Below are 18,201 nucleotides of genomic sequence, written 5' to 3'. Positions count from 1 at the left end.
TTAGAAAATAAATAAAATGAAGATCTCCAAACAGTTTCTCAATCGTTTAAAACAAAGATAAATTTCTGAATGCATCCCAATGCTACTGAGTGGTTACCATATTATTCATGCATTTATAAGTAAATCTGACTGCACATATGGATTAACGAAATTATCAAACTATCCAGTAACTTGTATTTGTTACAGCCCATAGTATCATATATTCGTCTGTGTGTGTGTGTGTGCGCGTGTGAGATGAGCAAAAACATTAGCGTGAATCTGCGACCGTGGCATTTAATCACTTTCTAATCTTCCCAGTGGATATATCCTATGGTGCTTGCAAGGAGGAAACTATCAAAAGCAGGTAAACTCGTTAGGTACAAAGGCCTCCTTACCTTCTGAAGTATGAGGTTACAGGACCTCTAAAGCTGAAATAATTACAAAGGTTATGGAGCGTACATAAACAAAAATAGCACTCAAGAAGAGCATACAGAGAAAAGATGAAAAGATAACAGTCGGTAAAAGCCGCTTGGGTTGGGGAAAAGACTACAGGAAAACTAACCCGTTGGAAGAGGTCTCTTTCTAGGTTTGGGGGGAGAGCAGATCAGGAGTGCTATTTATGCCTCATCAATTTTCCTGGTATGTTGCGTGCTGAGCTAGAGTGAAGGTTAAATAAAAGAATGTTATCCATCGTCACTTTTACTTTACTGTGTAGTCACACTTTTTGCGAGGTTCCGAGGTTGATCAACGTCAAATCCCCGAAGAACAGTGAGATGGTAAGCCAGTAACTGCCAGCAAAGATTAGAGATTAAAATGATATGGTTAGATATCTAGTAGTGAAACAGAAAAAACAAAACAAGTTGGAAACTTAGCAGATGGGAAGTACTATCTGTGGGTTCGTTTTTCCAATTAAAGGGCCTTGTTTCAAAGCTAAAGAATCCAAAAGGAACATTGAAACCACTTTCAGGAAGATAAAGAGCTTGGCGGTAGTTTCTTGCTTCTCCTTGGCTCGGTATAAACACATGAAGTTTTTATTGCTTCAACGGAACTAAAGAGCTGCAAATACTGGGGGATGCTATGCATTAACAATCTAAAGAACTTGCAAGATGCTACAACATTGTGGAACTTTGTTATGAAATCTTTAGGAAAAGTCAATTTCCTAAATACACGCTCAAAGAAAGAATGAAGCTTGGGTGACTCGCTTGAAATCAACTGCATCCTGTCCAGAATCATGGCCAAGTGCATGGCACCAAGCTGATTTTTATTTATTTTTTGATAGGCAAACTGGGGTTAGGCAGACCCCCACCAGTTATACATCATACCATTGGGATTTGAACTTGCAACGTCCCAACCCAAGGAGATGTGCACTAACAGCTCCTACCAAACAAGCGGAGCCCCCCCCCCCCCCCGTTGGTTTTAGGTGAGTGTAGTGTCTTTAACAAGTTTGGATGTCTCCTAAGTTGTTCATTATCATTTGGAGCTAAAAATCCGATCGACCCAACACTGGAGAATGTAGAACTTTGTGAAAGATAAGAAATTGTAAGCAGAACCAAGAAATACCTGCAGTGGTATAATATTGACCACAGGTTGAAGACAATCCTCAGCCTGAGGCACTTCAATAACTCTGCACGAACCACTTGGGCACACTAATGAAGCATCCCCCTTGGAACACATCACTATCAGGCGACCTTTACGTGCATGGAGTTGTTGGATGACAGATTGCTGCTTGCTGAGTAAGATGAACAAAAAAATGGAAAGGCATAACTTGGTCATCAAACCCACTTAGTATGCAACCTGAAAAAATCTAATACACTTCCAATATATGCAGGAGAAGTCGAGAAATAAAACAAGAATATAAGTACCAATGATAACAGATGTGAAAGAGGAAAGTCTTAAATTGACAATCATGAAAAGAAGTTGAAACCTGAAGCAAGCATCACGTGTAGCAATAACAACTACAGGAAGAGTTTCATCTACTAAAGCCAATGGTCCATGTTTCATTTCCCCTGCAAGTATTCCTTCACTGTGCATAAGTGCTACCTCTTTTACTTTCAGAGCACCTTCCAGTGCAGTTGCATAGTTATAGCCCCGGCCAAACAAAAGAAGCGATTGTTCATCCATCAACAATTTTGCAAGGTCCTTCATCTCATCATCTAGGTTTAGCACCTCCTTGACTTTATCTGAAAACAAGCCACAAAAGTTACTTCTGTAGCATACTTTGCAGGATCAACAAGCCAATATCTCAGAACTAGACTTATTTCTCTCTCCGGTTTTTAAAGAAAGCCCTGGTTTCATCAGACCACTTCTTAATCAACAGTGTCGTTAACTATTATTCACTGTGTATCTCAAGCACGATCTGTTGTACACATTTGGACGGTTTGAATCTTATCCAATAAAAACAACAGAGAAGACAGGTCTCCAGATTGTTTAAATATCAAACAAAACTGATATGCCTGATGATATACTGAAATCTAAAATAAGGAAAGAGTACAGCAACATACTTGGCAAATCAAATAAACCATCAATGATAGCTTCCCTCATTGATTTACTCAATAACGAGTCATCTCCAACTGCTAAAGCCATCATGGTCATCACTACTATTTGACTGGTGTATGCCTGTTCAGTTGGGTGATGTAGTTCAGAGAAACTATAGAAACAAGAAAATAGATGCATATCAAGAAAACAAAAAACAAAAAAGAGAGAGACCTTAGTACTAGCAACTCCAATCTCAGCACCAGCATTTATGTGGACACCACAATGTGTATTCCTGGCAATGGCACTGCCTACAGTGTTTGTTATACCAACACATAGTGCACCATTCTCTTTGGCATATTCAAGTGCAAGGAGCGTGTCTGCAGTTTCTCCTGATTGACTGACAAATACTGCAGTATCCTCTCTATATATTGGGCCTTGTCTGTCCAACAGATCACTAGCAATTTCCATGGTAACAGGAACACCTTTTTCACAAGAAAATGCTTAGTTAACAAAATAACCCAGAAGAACCACATAAATGATTGCTTATGTATTGATTCATTAATAGCAATAAAGTACAAAATTACCTGAAAGCTCTTCAAAAAATGGCCTAGCTGCTAATGCTGCATTGTAGCTTGTACCACAACCGATGAAAACAATACGACGGCTCCGCCTAATTGTTTTCAGGTGATCCTTAAGTCCACCCAAAAGAACACCCTTTGCTTTGCCTGGCCCATCTTGTATAAGCCTTCCACGCATTGTTGTCCTTAGAGACTCTGGCTGTTCATGAATCTCCTTTTGCATAAAATGCTCATAATTCCCCTTTTTTATTTGTTCAACTTCCATCTCCAGAACAGACAGTGCTCTTTGAACTGAAGCAGGTCGTAGAAGGCCACCAGCAACTTTGGCCTTGTCAGAGTCATACTTGAGAATAGAAATACCTCCATCCTAACAATCATATTTATTCAAATGGATATTTAATATACAGCTTTAACATGTAAAGAAAGGCATGCAAGGTCACTAACAATATATGGCAGCACTAAAGTAACCCCTAAAGTGAGTGGTGCTCCCATAACTTAGATCACAGTAGAGTGTTGCAAATAAACATAGAATATGATAAGGATGTGAAAATTGATAAGCGCAAAATACCTTGATATGTACAACTTCATCATCCTCAATAACCAAGACTTTCTTTGTATGTTCAATCAGAGCATTTGCATCACTTGAGAAAAATAGTTCTTTCAGATTGTCATTCTTTGTAAGGAATTTGTTGCCATGAAATAAGGTTCCACCCGTTACATCCTCCTTGGATTCCTGTCACATAGTCATCAATAATTAGGAAATATAAGTCAAGTGCCAGGATGTATATATATACATACATATATATATATATATATATATATATATATATATATATATATATATATATTCTTGCACATTATAGGGATATTTTCTGTCTTCTTTTCATCCATTTATGTAGTTCCTTATTTGTGTCTGTCCTTATGAGTGCTGCTCCTTATATATTTAGACTTCAGTTTCATTATTGATGCAGTAAAATTGAATAATTTGTTCCTTAATCCTTCTTCTCTTGTGTTATGGTACCAGAGGTAGAGATATCCAAATCAGAGAGCACTTGTCATCATAAAATCTGCAACTTGGAGAGTCTTTTGATCTGATTCTGCACATGCTTCTGTTCTGACATCAAGAAGCTAACATCAACATCTGAAATCAATAGTCTTGGATTGAGCTGAATTTTTTCAGGCACTTGCATAAAAAATTGGATGGTTGGGCTTCTACAGCTAACTATCAGCTTTCCAGACTTGGTCTGATTTAACTAATTGGTATGCTTGCAAAATCTTGCTTAGACAGATCATATTCCTTAGATCTGACCCATACTCCACCTAGATGAATTGCTTTGTCCAAAACTAGTAAATGGTGTATTCAGAAATTACATTGTTGCTATATGGAGCCTGGGGGCTCCTATTCCTTTCACTTGAATTGGTCACCTATGAGAGCTTCCTGGTGAACATATATATGCAAGTGTTTTCTTGTTGATCGTCACCACATTATGTTAAACTATTGGCAGATTGAATCTGGCATAGTTGTTGACTGAAATGGCATTTTGTACGAGATATCCAATGTGAAAGTAGGCCAAGATTTCTATTGGCAAATAGGGGCTTTCCAAGTGCATGCTCAAGTACTTATAACTTCTTGGCTATTAATCTTCTATAATCACAGTTTTGTGTTGATAGATTCTTTAGTTCTGCACCAAAGCACTTGGCACACATGAGCTTGAGGCACAACTTGGTACCATAAATGCAGCACATATACTGGCAGCCACACTCATGACAAGTCATCATTGATACAAGCAACTGGTAACTCCAACTGGGATCCAAATAGACTCATATTAGCCTCAAGGTGGCCTTGATAGCCAATGAACTTCAAATTTATATGTCATACATGTTCACCTTTCCATATAAAACATAAAATCAGAAGAAATAAAGATAAATTTTCTAGAAATGATAATCCACGATCAATAGGATAAGTAATTTTCAAGAAATGCAGATTTCCTATGATTAGCAGCTTCAATTTCCCCAAACCGTACCAAGATATGTAATTCCTGGATTATACAAAAAAAAAAACTACTTTCGATTGTACTGGAAAAGCTTACTTTCAGCCCAAGAAGTAAAGGACTCCCACGTTTGCATGCAATCAACTCATTTGGGTAGTGTGGGCTCTTGAATATTAGTGCATATGCTCCTTCAAGCTGCCTCATGACTTCCAAAACAACTTGACTGAAGGTGACCGGCTGGTCAGCTGCAGGAAAAAAGTTTCAAAGATATTCCTATTTCGGTGGAAAGTGAAATCAATACTAAAGATTAAGAAGCCAAAACACACACACATGTGCACAGGATCTTCCCAAAGACCAAAAAAATCACCTTGTTCCAATAACTTGTCGAAGACAAACTTTGCCAGCTTTGGAATAACTTCAGTATCTGTATCTGATTCAAATTTGAACCCATGTCGAACCAGTGTTTCCTTCAAAACCTGATGATATACAAATGAAGGCCCAGAACCAAGTGAAATTGATAATCTATCTTAAATAAAATTAATTCTAGGAAAGCAAGAGAGAATCTGAAAAGGACCAAAATGTCAAAGCAGTACGAGTGTAATGTTCCATTCTTTTAAATGGTAGGCAGTAGTAGTTCATGGAAAGAAAAGAATAAAAGTGGATGATAATTGGTGACTCATGAATTGACACATGAGTAATATTTGGAAATTAGTTGGACCCATGGGCTTAGCTATTGCATGAAAAGTAATTGAAGTTAGTATCGACTGATCTTTTGTTGAGTAACTAAAATTTCTGTCAACATTTTGAATCCATCCCCTCTAGACTCTAAATCCTTACTTTCCATTTAAACACTTCATTTTATAATATTATTTTATAAAGTAACTCTATTATGCATTTTTTACATAAAGTATAAACTAACTTCTGCAACTAAGATAGTTGTAACCAATATTTTCATATATTTCTTGTAAATGTTTAATTGTTACCAGTCATGGTGATGATAAAAAAGTAAAGTCTATATACATTGTAATCTTGATTCTTGTAGACAAATTATTATCAAGTTTGTATTTTTGCGGTATATATAAAGACTATCACTACAATGGTATATCAACTTGGAGTTTAGAGTCATTAAACGAGTTAATGAAAAAGGTTGTAAGTTAATGTATTAATAGAATAATGTTTTGATTTTTCAAACATTTCAAATTTAAGATAAAAAGGTTATGCTTCCTCTAAGTTTTCTGATTTGTTTCCTGTTTTGCTTCTTTGTCCTTTCTTGGTTCCCGGTTGACACAAGCCTAAAAAGCCATTGTTTTCCCATTCCCATTTCCCTTTGCAGCAACTTTGTTACATAGTATGTCACAAGAAACTCGGTGCTTGGATAGCTATTGTTAAGCCAAGATCCTGCCATATCTGAAGCTTTTTCCCCCAGTAACCTTATAGTGGCAATCAAATCTTGGGATGTGGATGAACATGCATCCATCGTCTCCAAATTGCACCCATCTCCCATCCCATGGGGAAGTGGGTTTTGGAGGATACTAGTTAGCTTTGATAACTTTAACTGGTACTAAGCAGAATGGTGATTAATTACAAATAGCTAGTTGTAAAGCATCATTAATAAGAACTATGATTAAGTGTCCATAGACAACAAGATTCAATCTAAATTGAAAATGAAACAAGTGCAAAAGGATGTTGGCTTCATTTCACATGCATTCAGTACTAGTAACATTTGACTTCATGAACTTGGTCATGTTGTATTCGATAGCAACTGCATTTGGTCATGTTGCATTTGATAGTAAAAGATTTTTTACTTCCACTATATGAACAGTTGAAAGCACACTACAGGATTCTTTACTTCCACAATATTTTAGCATAACAATCCTGTAGTGTACTTTCAACATCACAGGTATGCAAAAATATTGGCTGAAGTCTAAATAGCAGTTTTTGGTCTTTCAATTTCAGACCAGACCAAAAAGAACGAACAAACATGAAATAAAAATTGTATACCATGTAGTTGGTAATGATCCCGTTGTGAACAACTAAGAATTCATTCCCTTCTCCTGATGACTGTGGATGACTATTCCGTGGCGATGGTGGTCCATGTGTTGCCCATCGTGTGTGAGCAATGCCCGCATGAATGGAGAACATCTGATCCAATTTCAAATTTGTTGCATCTACCTCTACAAACCCAGAGTTAGAAAAAATGATAAATAATCAGTGTTTGTAACAGTCACAAATATTGGTATAGGCTATATCTCGGCGAGCTATTTCTTGCGATAATATCAGTTTGGTGATAAATCTCAGGAAAATATCGAGAAAATCTCAGGACTTAAAAAATAAAAAAATAAGTAAGAAAATTTCATGTTTAGACAAAAAAGTACATAAATAATAAAAGAAATAAGTAAAATATGTAAAAGAAAGAAGAAAAACATATTTAAAATGTAAAAAACTAAATAAAAAGTAAAACTAATCGATAATATCGCGATAATATCACGATATATATATATATATATATATATATACATTTCCGATATTTTGAAAATATTGCAATATTTTACCTTTAATATTGTTTTTCAATCATATCGTGACAATATCGCGATATTTTCAAAATATTGCCAATATCTGTGACTAGGGTTTGTAACAACCAAATTTACCAACAACAGGTAAAATGTGTAGAAGAAACTCAAACTTTGAATCTATTATTATTCAAGTGTTAACAAGCCCAGATCACAAACTGTTTTCTCTCAAACTAGGTGTAATGAGTAAAATTTAATTGCTCCAGTAATAGGATTGCAGAAAATGTATTTGTCATGGCTTTGAACCAAAGAATTTAGACATTACAATATATTTTAAATAAACAATAAAAAATGAAAGATTCAGATTGCACCAAAATATAATTATAAAAGAAAATGTTTTCCACATCCAAATTGTTAGATGGAAAGCATGAATTGACCACATGGACCACGCTAAACCCATCCCTACTATCTGATCTACTTGAAAAATGCATGAATAGGTGAGGTTCCACTCGTTGATACCTTATGCAAATTTGCACCAGAGACTTGTACATAATATATCAGTCGACGCCCAAACGATTTTCCAAATACTTTGTTATAAACAGACAATGCTATAATCAATCAATCTGACAACTAAATAAACAACGAAAAAGCGAAATGCTAATCTCATCACCTTCATCATGCAAGATCCACGGAACAACAGTTCATGAATTAAAATTAAGCAAGCAAACATCACAAATCGCAATCCAAATCAAGATCGAAACGATGAACCAAATGAAGAAAAGCCGCCGAAACTCAAAGGGCGTCCAAGAGATCGAACCTTCATATACGGATCGAACGAGGTGATCGATCTTCCCTTCCTGCCGGAAAACAAGGGGGGCCGGAGAATTGGCCGGGAAATCGGGCCGGAGATCTGCACCCGGGACGAAATCCGAGTCGATCGAGATGCCGGCGGAGTCGTAACCCCGGTACTCCAGGCGACGAAGGCCATTGAAGAGGAGCTCCAGGATGTACCTCCGCTCGCGAGGGACGTTGTAGTTGAGGTAGGCGAAGATACCGCACATTTTTCCTCCTCAGATCGGAGAATTAAGAATTGGCAATCTCTCCAAAGAGGAGAGAAAAAGGATCTTCTTCTTCAATAGAGACGAAGGGGGGAGGAGGCGCGTTTCTTGTTCTCTTTCCCTCTTTTTCTCGAGAAAAAGGGAGAGGGGAAGGAATGCGGACGTTTCCTACGAAAAGGACGCCGAGTCAGCCGACTTTGGATTTTTGAAATCTCCTATATTACGGAAAGGCCCTTGTTTTTTCCTTGGAAACATCATTGGTAATGCTGACTTGATTTTATAGCACGGTATAACGGTCAGGCGTTTTGAGGGCACGTTTGGAAGCAAGAAAACTCTTCATAGCAAAAGAAAATTTTGCCTGTTTTGATATGATAATCTTTCAAAATGAAAATTCTTCAATTTGTTTGTATGCATAAGAAAAATAAAAATGAAAACTTTATAAAAATGAGAGTGGAAGGAGGGTGGTGGTGGTGGAGCAGCTTTTCCACCATGGTTGCAGCCCACTGGCTGAGGCATGGAGAAGGCTCCCTGGTGTTGGTGGTGGGAGGAAGATGAAGATGAGAGACAGATCCCCCTGGTAATGGTGGGTGGTGGATGGTGAGAGAAAGAGAGACCACAAAAGTTTCTTGGAAACATTTATCCAATTCCACACCCCCCTGGAGGAATGTTTTCTATAAAAATATGTATTTTTTTTACAAAAAAAACTCTCTTTGAGTGACCTGGATTTAAAAAAAAGCCACCAATTATTATACACGGACTAGTTTCTATTCAATGTAATTTTAAAAAAAAAGCCACCAATGTTTTTATCAAAATTAACAGACTGTGACGTGGATTTCATCTTTACACAAGTACACCCCAGGCCAATGTTAAAATTTGAATTAAAATTACTATAAGTTAAAAATAACCATGTTAACCTAGGGGTGTTAACGAGTCGGGTTTACCCCCGAAACCAAACCCTATAGGGTCTGGGTATGGTTACAAATAGGAAGACCCGATTAAGACTCAGGTCTAGACCCAAAGGTCCAATTAATACATAGATCTTGGTATAGTTTGTGAAATTTTATACCAGACCTGGGCCTGACCCGAGTTCCAATTAAGACCCATAAATTTTCAATCTAAAAATAATAAAAAAATATTATTTTACTGGGTATGGTCTGGGTCTGGTTCATGTAGTTTTTATCGGGTCTGGGGTATGGTTTCACTTATAGTATACCCGATTAGATCCAGGTCTGAACCCGATACCATACCTGAAAATCTAGTCCAAGCCTGGTTCCACCTGGGTCCGAACCAAACCCGGATGACACTGCTGTGTTAACCCCATAAAATGTACAAACATTTTTTTTTATGATCAACATAAATTCATTTTTCTACCATCAAAATATTTATCATTGATAAGCTTAGGGATGGGCAACGATCGGGCTACCAGTGGTGAGCACGCCATGGCAAGGATTTTTTACCCCAGGTCAGCCCAAATTGGGCCTAGGCCCAGCCTGTTTGGTAACAGGCCAGCACGATCCAGCCATGTATATACATATATATAACGAAACACAGTATTGTTGAATGACGTTCAGACTCGTGGCTGTGTGCCACGTGTTAAAAAAGCCTTTAGTTCTTGACAGCCGCTAAAAACTGTATTTGCGTAAAATCGTCTGATTTGCTTCGGATTAGCGCTAAAAAAAAAGCCGTGTAACTGTTTGATGATACAGACTTCTCTCTCTCTATATATATATATATATATCTAGTTGTGCAATCACTAAGAGCACAATGCCAGTGGAATGAAGTTGAGCATCCATCGTGTGGCAGGATAGACGTTCAGCATCATTTTTCGCAAAAAGACCTTTATGGGCACACTAAAGCGTGTGCCAGTAAAGGTCGCTTAGACCTTTACTGGTGCAAACTTTTAGTGCGCCAATAAAAGTCTTTTTGTGAAAATTGCAGCAAGATAGTGTCATCGCGCTGGTAGTTGCGCACCTACCACTTTTTCTATACATATATAAGGGTCGTATTTGCAATTGTCTTTTTCTTATTTTATTTTTTGGCTATTTTTCTATTAAACTAACCTTAGAAATGTGATCTCTTAGATCATTCAAAAATCAATGGTCTACAATGTGATAATTTCATGGACCATAAAATGTTTTTTTTTTGTCAAAAAAATATGATCCAAAATCCGGTCCACACTATTTTGAACATGTTAAATTTGTTATAAATATAATATGTATATATAGATTCACACACACAGATAAATACAATGTGTTGTTGGGCCCCACAGCTGACAGGCTGCATCCCAAAGATGGTGGGTGATCAGATGCACAATCATACAGAAAACATTGTGTGGAGGCCCCGTTTAGCTAACACGGGCTTAAGAAATGAGTGAATAAAAAATGATCTCTGATAGTGAGCACAGAGAGTGAATGGAGAAACGAGAGGCAGCGACCCAAATTGAAACATTTAAAAATTAATTAAGATGTCCATCCCATGCATCGCAGACGTGGGGAATCTGGGATGTAAAAGGGTCGGATCTAGGTATTACCAAGTCCGACATAATCGGGTTTGGCCTAATCGGATTCAAATTCGGATGGAAAAAGATAAAAATACAAAATCTAAACCCAAAAAAAGGTGAAATTTTCAAACAAGCACCCACCCACCCTTCGCTTTTTGTTTCCCAAACAGACCCATGTTTTCAAAAAGTGACTTTTTTTTTTGAAGATTCAGGTAAAAGACGGGTCCCTGTGGGGAACTTTTGCCACCAAAAATAGGGCACGGGATTCAGATAGCCAAGCTAGTCAATGCTAAACGTAGTCCTCACTCTGAAAGATGAATTCTACCAAATCAATACTGCTTACGCCCTAGCTTAGTACTCTGAATCATCACCAACCAGCATAAGTGCGTAACTGAAGCACCTGATGCAACAAAGTTCACAGAATGAAGGTGTCTTATTAGTTATTTCCCAACCATCTAAAACCAACCAGACATGCCATTCTTGTGTAGTTTCCCATTAAGAAAGTCAATGACACTGAAGTAATCACCATCCTTGTGTACCACCGAGATGGTATTCCATGCGGTATGCGGGTCCTGTGTCAAGCTGAAGGCCCAGGATCGAATCCCTCAGACACATGGGGCGACTGTTGTTCTGATAGGGGTCCGCCTAACCCCAGCTTGCCTTTAAAAAAAAAAATCACCATCCTTGTGTAATTGCCCATTAAGAATAGTATACAAAGGTGTAAGATGCAAGAGTGAATTGGAGTATCCTTGTGGTGTAGGTCTCGAGTTGAAATGAATAACACAAGCCAACATCCAATAGAGTAGTAGCATGACATGCACCACAAACAACAGAGAAGACTAAGCAAGTGCCCAATATGCACATGGCTTCCATGCACAAAGCTGGACTGCAATAGCAACTGCAGGGGTACATGCAAGTTAGGGATGAAGAAAATGGAGCATTTTAGCATTCCACAGCCAGAAATGTGGAGGCAGAGATTAGCACCATATCTAGAGGCCCTGCATCTCAAACATGTTTCACCTCAGCCCCTACAGTCAAAACGATGCAATGCCATGTATAAGACTCAACAGAGAGCCATAAACCACAAGATACGCAGGTCATGTTTCACATACATCAAGCTCAAGAATGTGTTCAATTAGGCTCTGTGGGCAACCACAATAAACTATTTCTAGAAGTTTATATTTCTTCTACAAAATACAAACTGTAAACATCAATCTTTAGGCACTGTCAGACCTAAATTGTACAGGAAAAAACTAACCACGAGATACATCAGATGAAGCAGCGCTCTTCTCAGGAGAGCCATAAGTCAAAATCCCTATCTACCGCCACAGGAAAGAAGAAACTGCAAAAACAAGAGAGAATATCTCAACATAAGAGTACAGTGCAAGATCCTACCGGAGCAAAATGCAAGGTCTGTAAAAGGAATAATATAAACCATATCAGGTACAAATGATCTTAGATGATCATATACTAAAACGAAAAAAGATATTATCAAGAAAGCCTTACAAATTAATCAACCTATAAAAGGTGCAAAAGATATTTAACATTTGCAAACCATTCATACAACTATCACCATATCTGCAGCTATAAGATTGCAAAAGCAACATGAAATAAGATAGAAAAATGAATGATGCAACCCTTTGCTAGAGCCTTTTTTAAGTATAACAGGTACACTGGCTTCTCTCTTTCCAAATCCACCACATTATGAAGAATAGCCATGAATTATGCACCATCATGGTCACTACGAAACACTGGAAGGAGCTGCAGAAGATCTTGGCCACATTTAGAAACCTATAAGCTACTGTTACATACCAGGAAAGTGAATGCTCTCATAGACAAATTTAAAGTTTGCAAAGAACTGATGAGCCAACACCTCTGACTCGGCCGGTTGGTTCCCAATTTGGTGGTGACCCATGTGGCAAAAACCATGTGGGTCCACTGGTGATAGGATCAAGATAAGTATGGCCATCTGAGGAACATACTCGACCCCAGAGATCTGTTTACTCGGAAAATTTCCCATGGTCTGCAATCTTTCAGTCAAGTCTTAGTTCTCAAAGTGGAACATAAGTTCATAACTTTCCAAGACAGGCTACTAAAAATGAATGAAAATGGAAATAATGACAAATTTCTATTGCTGTTTTTGGAACGTGCATATTATGAACAGCCAACCCTTTGGGGCAGTCTTTCACAACCAATAGACCACCCTATCTCTTCAAAAATTCCAATAGCAGGTCTACCAAATCTAGGAATATAACATAAATATCCCTAGTTGTGTATCATAACATAGACCATTATATCCTTGGGGAGCATAGACCATTATATCCTTGGGGAGCGCCTAATGGAGTAAAATATCGCAGAAAAGTTTTCAATTGAGAAGAAGGCCAAGTAGAGCATCATCAAAAGTCTTCCAAGACAAATCTGAAACAAACTGTTTAACATATCATGTATAACAAAACAATATAAAACATGCTTTTAGATAATACACACACAAACACATGCACCCATGCACGTCCACACACATGTACAAACACACAAAACAAGCATGCACACACAGACACCACACACACACATGACCAAGTTTCAATAGTTTTTCTAAATCAATATGCATGTTTAAGGGGTCATAGGGTAAAAAATAATAAAATAGCAGCAGCAACAACAACAGTAACAACAAAAATAATCATCTCATATTCATAACACTTGTTTTCTTGAATCCATTAAATCCGTTGAGGATGACATTTGTATAACTACTCTTTAGTTATATTCACAGGTAGAGATCCCACGCTTTCTAGCCCATGAAGATAATATCTAATTGGACCTTCAAGCCCAAAACTGGTAAAACAATTTCATAAAATTGCATTTTAAGCATACTAACTATATCTTTTTGCAATTGCTGCAAATCTTTTGCAAGTCATAAGCACAAGAATAAAAGCTAACAGAAATGCAAATTCATGCATATGTTTGTCAAGAACAATCTTTGGATCAATTGAAAAGGCTTCCAGGTGACACATGCTGACCATCTAATGATTCTACTTCCCTTTCCATATAAAGATACATGCTTCCAACACATTAAAAAAAAAGACGAGTGAACGGCGTATTATGGGCCATCAAATTGTCAAACTAAATTTGTAGATGCATCATTCCAAAATTATGACTTCTAACCCTAAGTAGGGTGTTCCTTTCATTTTCCTTTTTTTGGAAAAAGAATAGGGTGTGATGAGATGGGGTTACTCACAGTCTCCACAGGGCATGCAAAACAGAAGCCTCGTGATTGAACAATTTCACTTTGACTCCATTCTAGCCAAAATACCCTTTGCAATTGCTTGATACACAGAGACATGACCTCCTGTTCCCTTTTCCAGGTTGAGCCTTGCTTGTTCCATAGTCATATGTCAACTCTGTCATTGGAGGAATATTTTTTGTTGCAAAGAACATAATATGAGGATTGGTTTCATCATTATGGTCATATAAAACAGGCTGCCAAAATACATTAGGAGAACAGCTATGGTTCATAAACCGAGATATGTTCCCAGACTTCTTCGCATCTATGACAATTGGTAATGATTCAAAATCCTGGTTATGCTTGGCAGGTCTTGGTTCTCCAAGTAGCTCATACATACCATCCCACTCCATCAAATTCTCCCTATCACGACTAGCATCAAAGATATACTCATCATCATAGTTTTCATTATCTATTTTATTCCTGGATATAACATCACCTATATACTCACAAATAAAGCTCCCTGCTCTGATGGGGTCCCATGAATGAAGACCCCAGCCCCTGTTCTCTGTCTTGAAAACCTCAAAGCGAAGCTTTACCCCATTTTGAGATACCCTGTTGCGGCAATTAGGGGCGCATGGACAATTTGGACTGCACTCGTATATCACAGGTTTCCGACTCACAAGAATTCCATTAGCTGTATAAGGAAATTCACCATTATTAAGTTGAGTACAATTGCATCCCATGTTACTAGGGAGGCACGCATTTTGGCATTTGCATCCAGATATTGGCTTCATCAAGCTGATGGCTTTCTCATACTTTACCCTGGAAATGTAAAAAAAATTAGGAGGATCCTTCTCGCCATCAACTTCATTCACTAGGCAGACAGGAGTATTCTCCATTCCTACAGACAGATCAGCGAGGATGGCACCCTCTCTAGATGCAGGATTCGCCTTCCATCTCTGAGCTCGTTTCCAGATCAAGCTACCAAGAACAGGCTGTCCAGGTATTCGAACCAATTTGTACTTAAAGACGCCAAAGCCTCCCTTCCCCTTGTCAATCCAAGACTCCTCAATCTTATAGAGGCCATCGTAGATATACACCTTCCCAGTTGGAAAACTTGGATCCTTAACACCACGTGTCACCCTTATCTCTACAGAATGACGCAAGCTACGATCCAAAGCCAGGTTACCCCTTTCAAGCTTTTGATCTTCTTGCTTCCCATCCCTGCTACTGCTACCACCTTGGCCACTGTATATTAGAACATCTCCATCATCAACATCACCCTCATAGCCGCCAGAAGACACTATGCTTATAGCAACTGGATCTTCAACTTCGCCAAACTTTGCAACCATGTAATCAATCCCGGCCATAACTGGTGCATGGAGACCAACCAGACACATCTCTATTCTAAGGTAAAAGATATCACCAATATAAACTCCAGGAACGCTCCCTATCCTCTTTTCAAAGTTTACCTTGAGTGCTCTGGTTGTCATAATAGTTGAAGCTTTTAAGTCGGGGCGGTAATTACCACTGCCTGCAATTGCTGTTATGTGTGGATCATGTGTTTGGCTGATCCTACGCTTTACCGCATCAAATATCATCAGTATCCTCTCGACTGACTCCCGATCAGTAAGGTTGGACGTGACATCCTCAGGAAAGTCCACCTTGCTTTTCCTCTTCTTGCCACTGGAAGCTTTTTGCTTCTTCCTACTGCTTTCACCAGTCCCTGCAAGCATGCTGCTGCTCTTACTAGCATAAGCAGAACTCTTTTTGTTTTCAACAACCAGTGGAGAGGGGGTGTTGATATCAACTCTTTTTGAGGAAGCTTTTCTGCTGTTGCCCTCTGCTTTCTCTGCTGTGCTCAAAGAATTACTTTTCTCATTGGTGGCCTTCCTTTTAGAAGAACTCGGAACATTTGCAGATGCTGCTGCCTTGGAGGGCTGCCTGCGGCTAGAAGCCTGTGGTTTTGGGGGTGAATCAGGTTCATCAACATCAATAACCTCATGTTCTTCTGCAAGGGGCGTAACTGGCTGAGGAATCGCTGGTGGAGAAGGTGTTTGAGCAGCAGGAGGGACTGAGGCAGGATAAGATGGAGGAGCACCGGGTGGGTAAGATGGGGGAGCACGGGGTGGGTAAGGAATGTATGGGTTGAAACACATGAAGGGAAGGTTGCCCGGAGGTGCATACCCGGGCATCGACATGAAAGGATTTGGAGCCATAGGACTTAATGTCCGCAGAGGCTTCACATCCAACACAGCGGAATTGGAAATAGGTGGGACAGGGGAAGTTGGGAAGCCATTAGAACCTATGGCTTCCATCTAACTCACTCGAACTAGATTCACACAGAAGCCGCTTATGCCCTACTAAGCGACTGAAACCCAGAATGGCTCGAACAAAGAAGACCATGCAACAACCTGGGTTTCACAACAAACCAAGAGAATTCAAGCAGCAGAGAAGCTTAAAGTTCACAAACTAAAGAACTATATGCATAAGTACAACACAGAAAATCCACCTCAAGACCAGAGGAAGGCACAAACTTTGACGAATTTATACAAAAGAACCTGCACCATCGAAGAGCTTGAAGACAGCTTAACGTGGAACAACCACAAAATACACAGCTTGCCGTAACAAAACAAAATATAAGATAAATCAGTCTAGACCTAAGCAGTTGGGCAGCGAAACCTCTGCGGAGATCAACAGTACAAACTCATGCAGACGCCTCTAAAATTACAGACCTACAGTATTTCAAGAAAAACAAAAACCCAACGTCCAGTTTCTCAGAATTGGAGGCAGGAAAAAGGAGGAGGCCGAAACCTTATTCCACCACACACAGAAGGCACAGAGCCGCAGCTCCTGCTCTTGAAGAAGTACAACCAAGAGGCTCGTAGCCACGAAAGATAGCAAGAATGATTAATCGAAAAGCGAGGGAGAAAAAGAAGATGACGATCCGGGTGGAAGCCGTAAAAGATCTATCGATACGAAGAATACAACAATATCGATGCTACAAAAAAACGATACGAGGAAAGGGTGATCAGGGCACAGACTCGCATAACTCAAACAGCGATCGACCTGCAACAACAGCAACAAGAAAAAGAGAGATCGCCGTAAGCCTAAACTTTTATATGAAGAACGCCGATCCAAAAGGAGATTTGCACAAAAAAAACCCCTAAAATTCATCAAAACTCTGATAAATCCCGTAAAAGCTTAAATAAAGCAAAAAAGAAATGCAACGTCGATCACGCTGGGAACACAGAAATGCTACGAAATTAAAAATCGAAGGCGAGAAAAAAAACTGATTTCAGCAAACTTTTGCGAAAAGAAAAGACAAGAATCGCAAAGAAGAAACCCTCAAATTCTGTATGAAATGAGATGCAGAAACCCTAGAAAATCAATAGAGAGAGAACACGAACTGGAGAGATACAGAGGGGAAGAACTCGATTCTCGCGCTCTCCTCCCAAACACGAAAAAGAAGGAACCAAAGCGCGCCGTCGATCTCCCCCCTCCCTCCTTTACCTAAACGATTAAAATTTATACAAACGAATTATTATTATCAATTAGGGGGTTCTGTCACATTCACTACCTTTACCAGACGGGAGAAAAGGATAAAAAGAGGACGGAAATGAAATGCGACCAAAGCGAGAGATTTATGGAGGAAGATGGACATGTTGCAAGAACTACAGAGCAGCGCCATGATCATCGTTCATCTCAAGATGAACGGCCTCGGAAGCCTCGTAGGTTGTGCCAACCCCTTTCATTAACCAAGCCGTTGATATTGTAGATTGACGGCCAAAGAGACGGCTCGGAAACAGTGAGTTTTCGAACACCGATTCGAAAAATACCGTTCTCTGCCAAAATCTCGCCAATGAGATCTCACGATATTTTGAAAATTT

General features: G+C 38.9%; 2 protein-coding genes across 4 annotated transcripts; both read right to left on the bottom strand.

Moving 5' to 3' along the window:
- Window positions 1-352: 352 nt before the first annotated feature.
- LOC149836447 (glutamine--fructose-6-phosphate aminotransferase [isomerizing] 1-like) lies at window positions 353-8,784 on the bottom strand. The gene is made up of 11 exons (XM_090005344.1): window positions 8,351-8,784; window positions 7,025-7,197; window positions 5,391-5,499; window positions 5,123-5,268; window positions 3,601-3,765; window positions 3,039-3,399; window positions 2,686-2,936; window positions 2,481-2,595; window positions 1,904-2,159; window positions 1,540-1,708; window positions 353-767 (listed from the first exon to the last, which is right to left on the bottom strand). Exons 1-11 carry the CDS (start codon window positions 8,592-8,594, stop codon window positions 684-686), a joined length of 2,073 nt encoding a protein of 690 aa, XP_089861470.1. The 5' UTR covers window positions 8,595-8,784; the 3' UTR covers window positions 353-683.
- Window positions 8,785-12,198: 3,414 nt separating this feature from the next.
- LOC149836446 (histone-lysine N-methyltransferase, H3 lysine-9 specific SUVH1-like) lies at window positions 12,199-17,872 on the bottom strand. 3 transcript variants are annotated; one of them, XM_090005348.1, is made up of 3 exons: window positions 17,722-17,872; window positions 14,324-17,380; window positions 12,199-12,433 (listed from the first exon to the last, which is right to left on the bottom strand). In XM_090005348.1, exon 2 carries the CDS (start codon window positions 16,627-16,629, stop codon window positions 14,386-14,388), a length of 2,244 nt encoding a protein of 747 aa, XP_089861474.1. In that variant the 5' UTR covers window positions 16,630-17,380; window positions 17,722-17,872; the 3' UTR covers window positions 12,199-12,433; window positions 14,324-14,385. The 3 variants fall into 3 exon arrangements, with proteins under 3 accessions (XP_089861474.1, XP_089861475.1, XP_089861476.1); XM_090005349.1 differs by having other exon boundaries at window positions 17,733-17,872; XM_090005350.1 differs by lacking the exon at window positions 17,722-17,872 and having other exon boundaries at window positions 14,324-16,725; window positions 16,824-17,115.
- Between the last annotated feature and the right edge of the window lie 329 nt (window positions 17,873-18,201).

This window comes from Nuphar pumila, chromosome 5 (assembly GCF_984573655.1).
Source record: "Nuphar pumila chromosome 5, dmNupPumi1.hap1.1, whole genome shotgun sequence".
Taxonomy (NCBI): domain Eukaryota; kingdom Viridiplantae; phylum Streptophyta; class Magnoliopsida; order Nymphaeales; family Nymphaeaceae; genus Nuphar; species Nuphar pumila.
The sequence above is the reverse complement of the archived record's forward strand: the minus strand, read 5'-3'. Positions and strand labels throughout refer to the sequence as shown.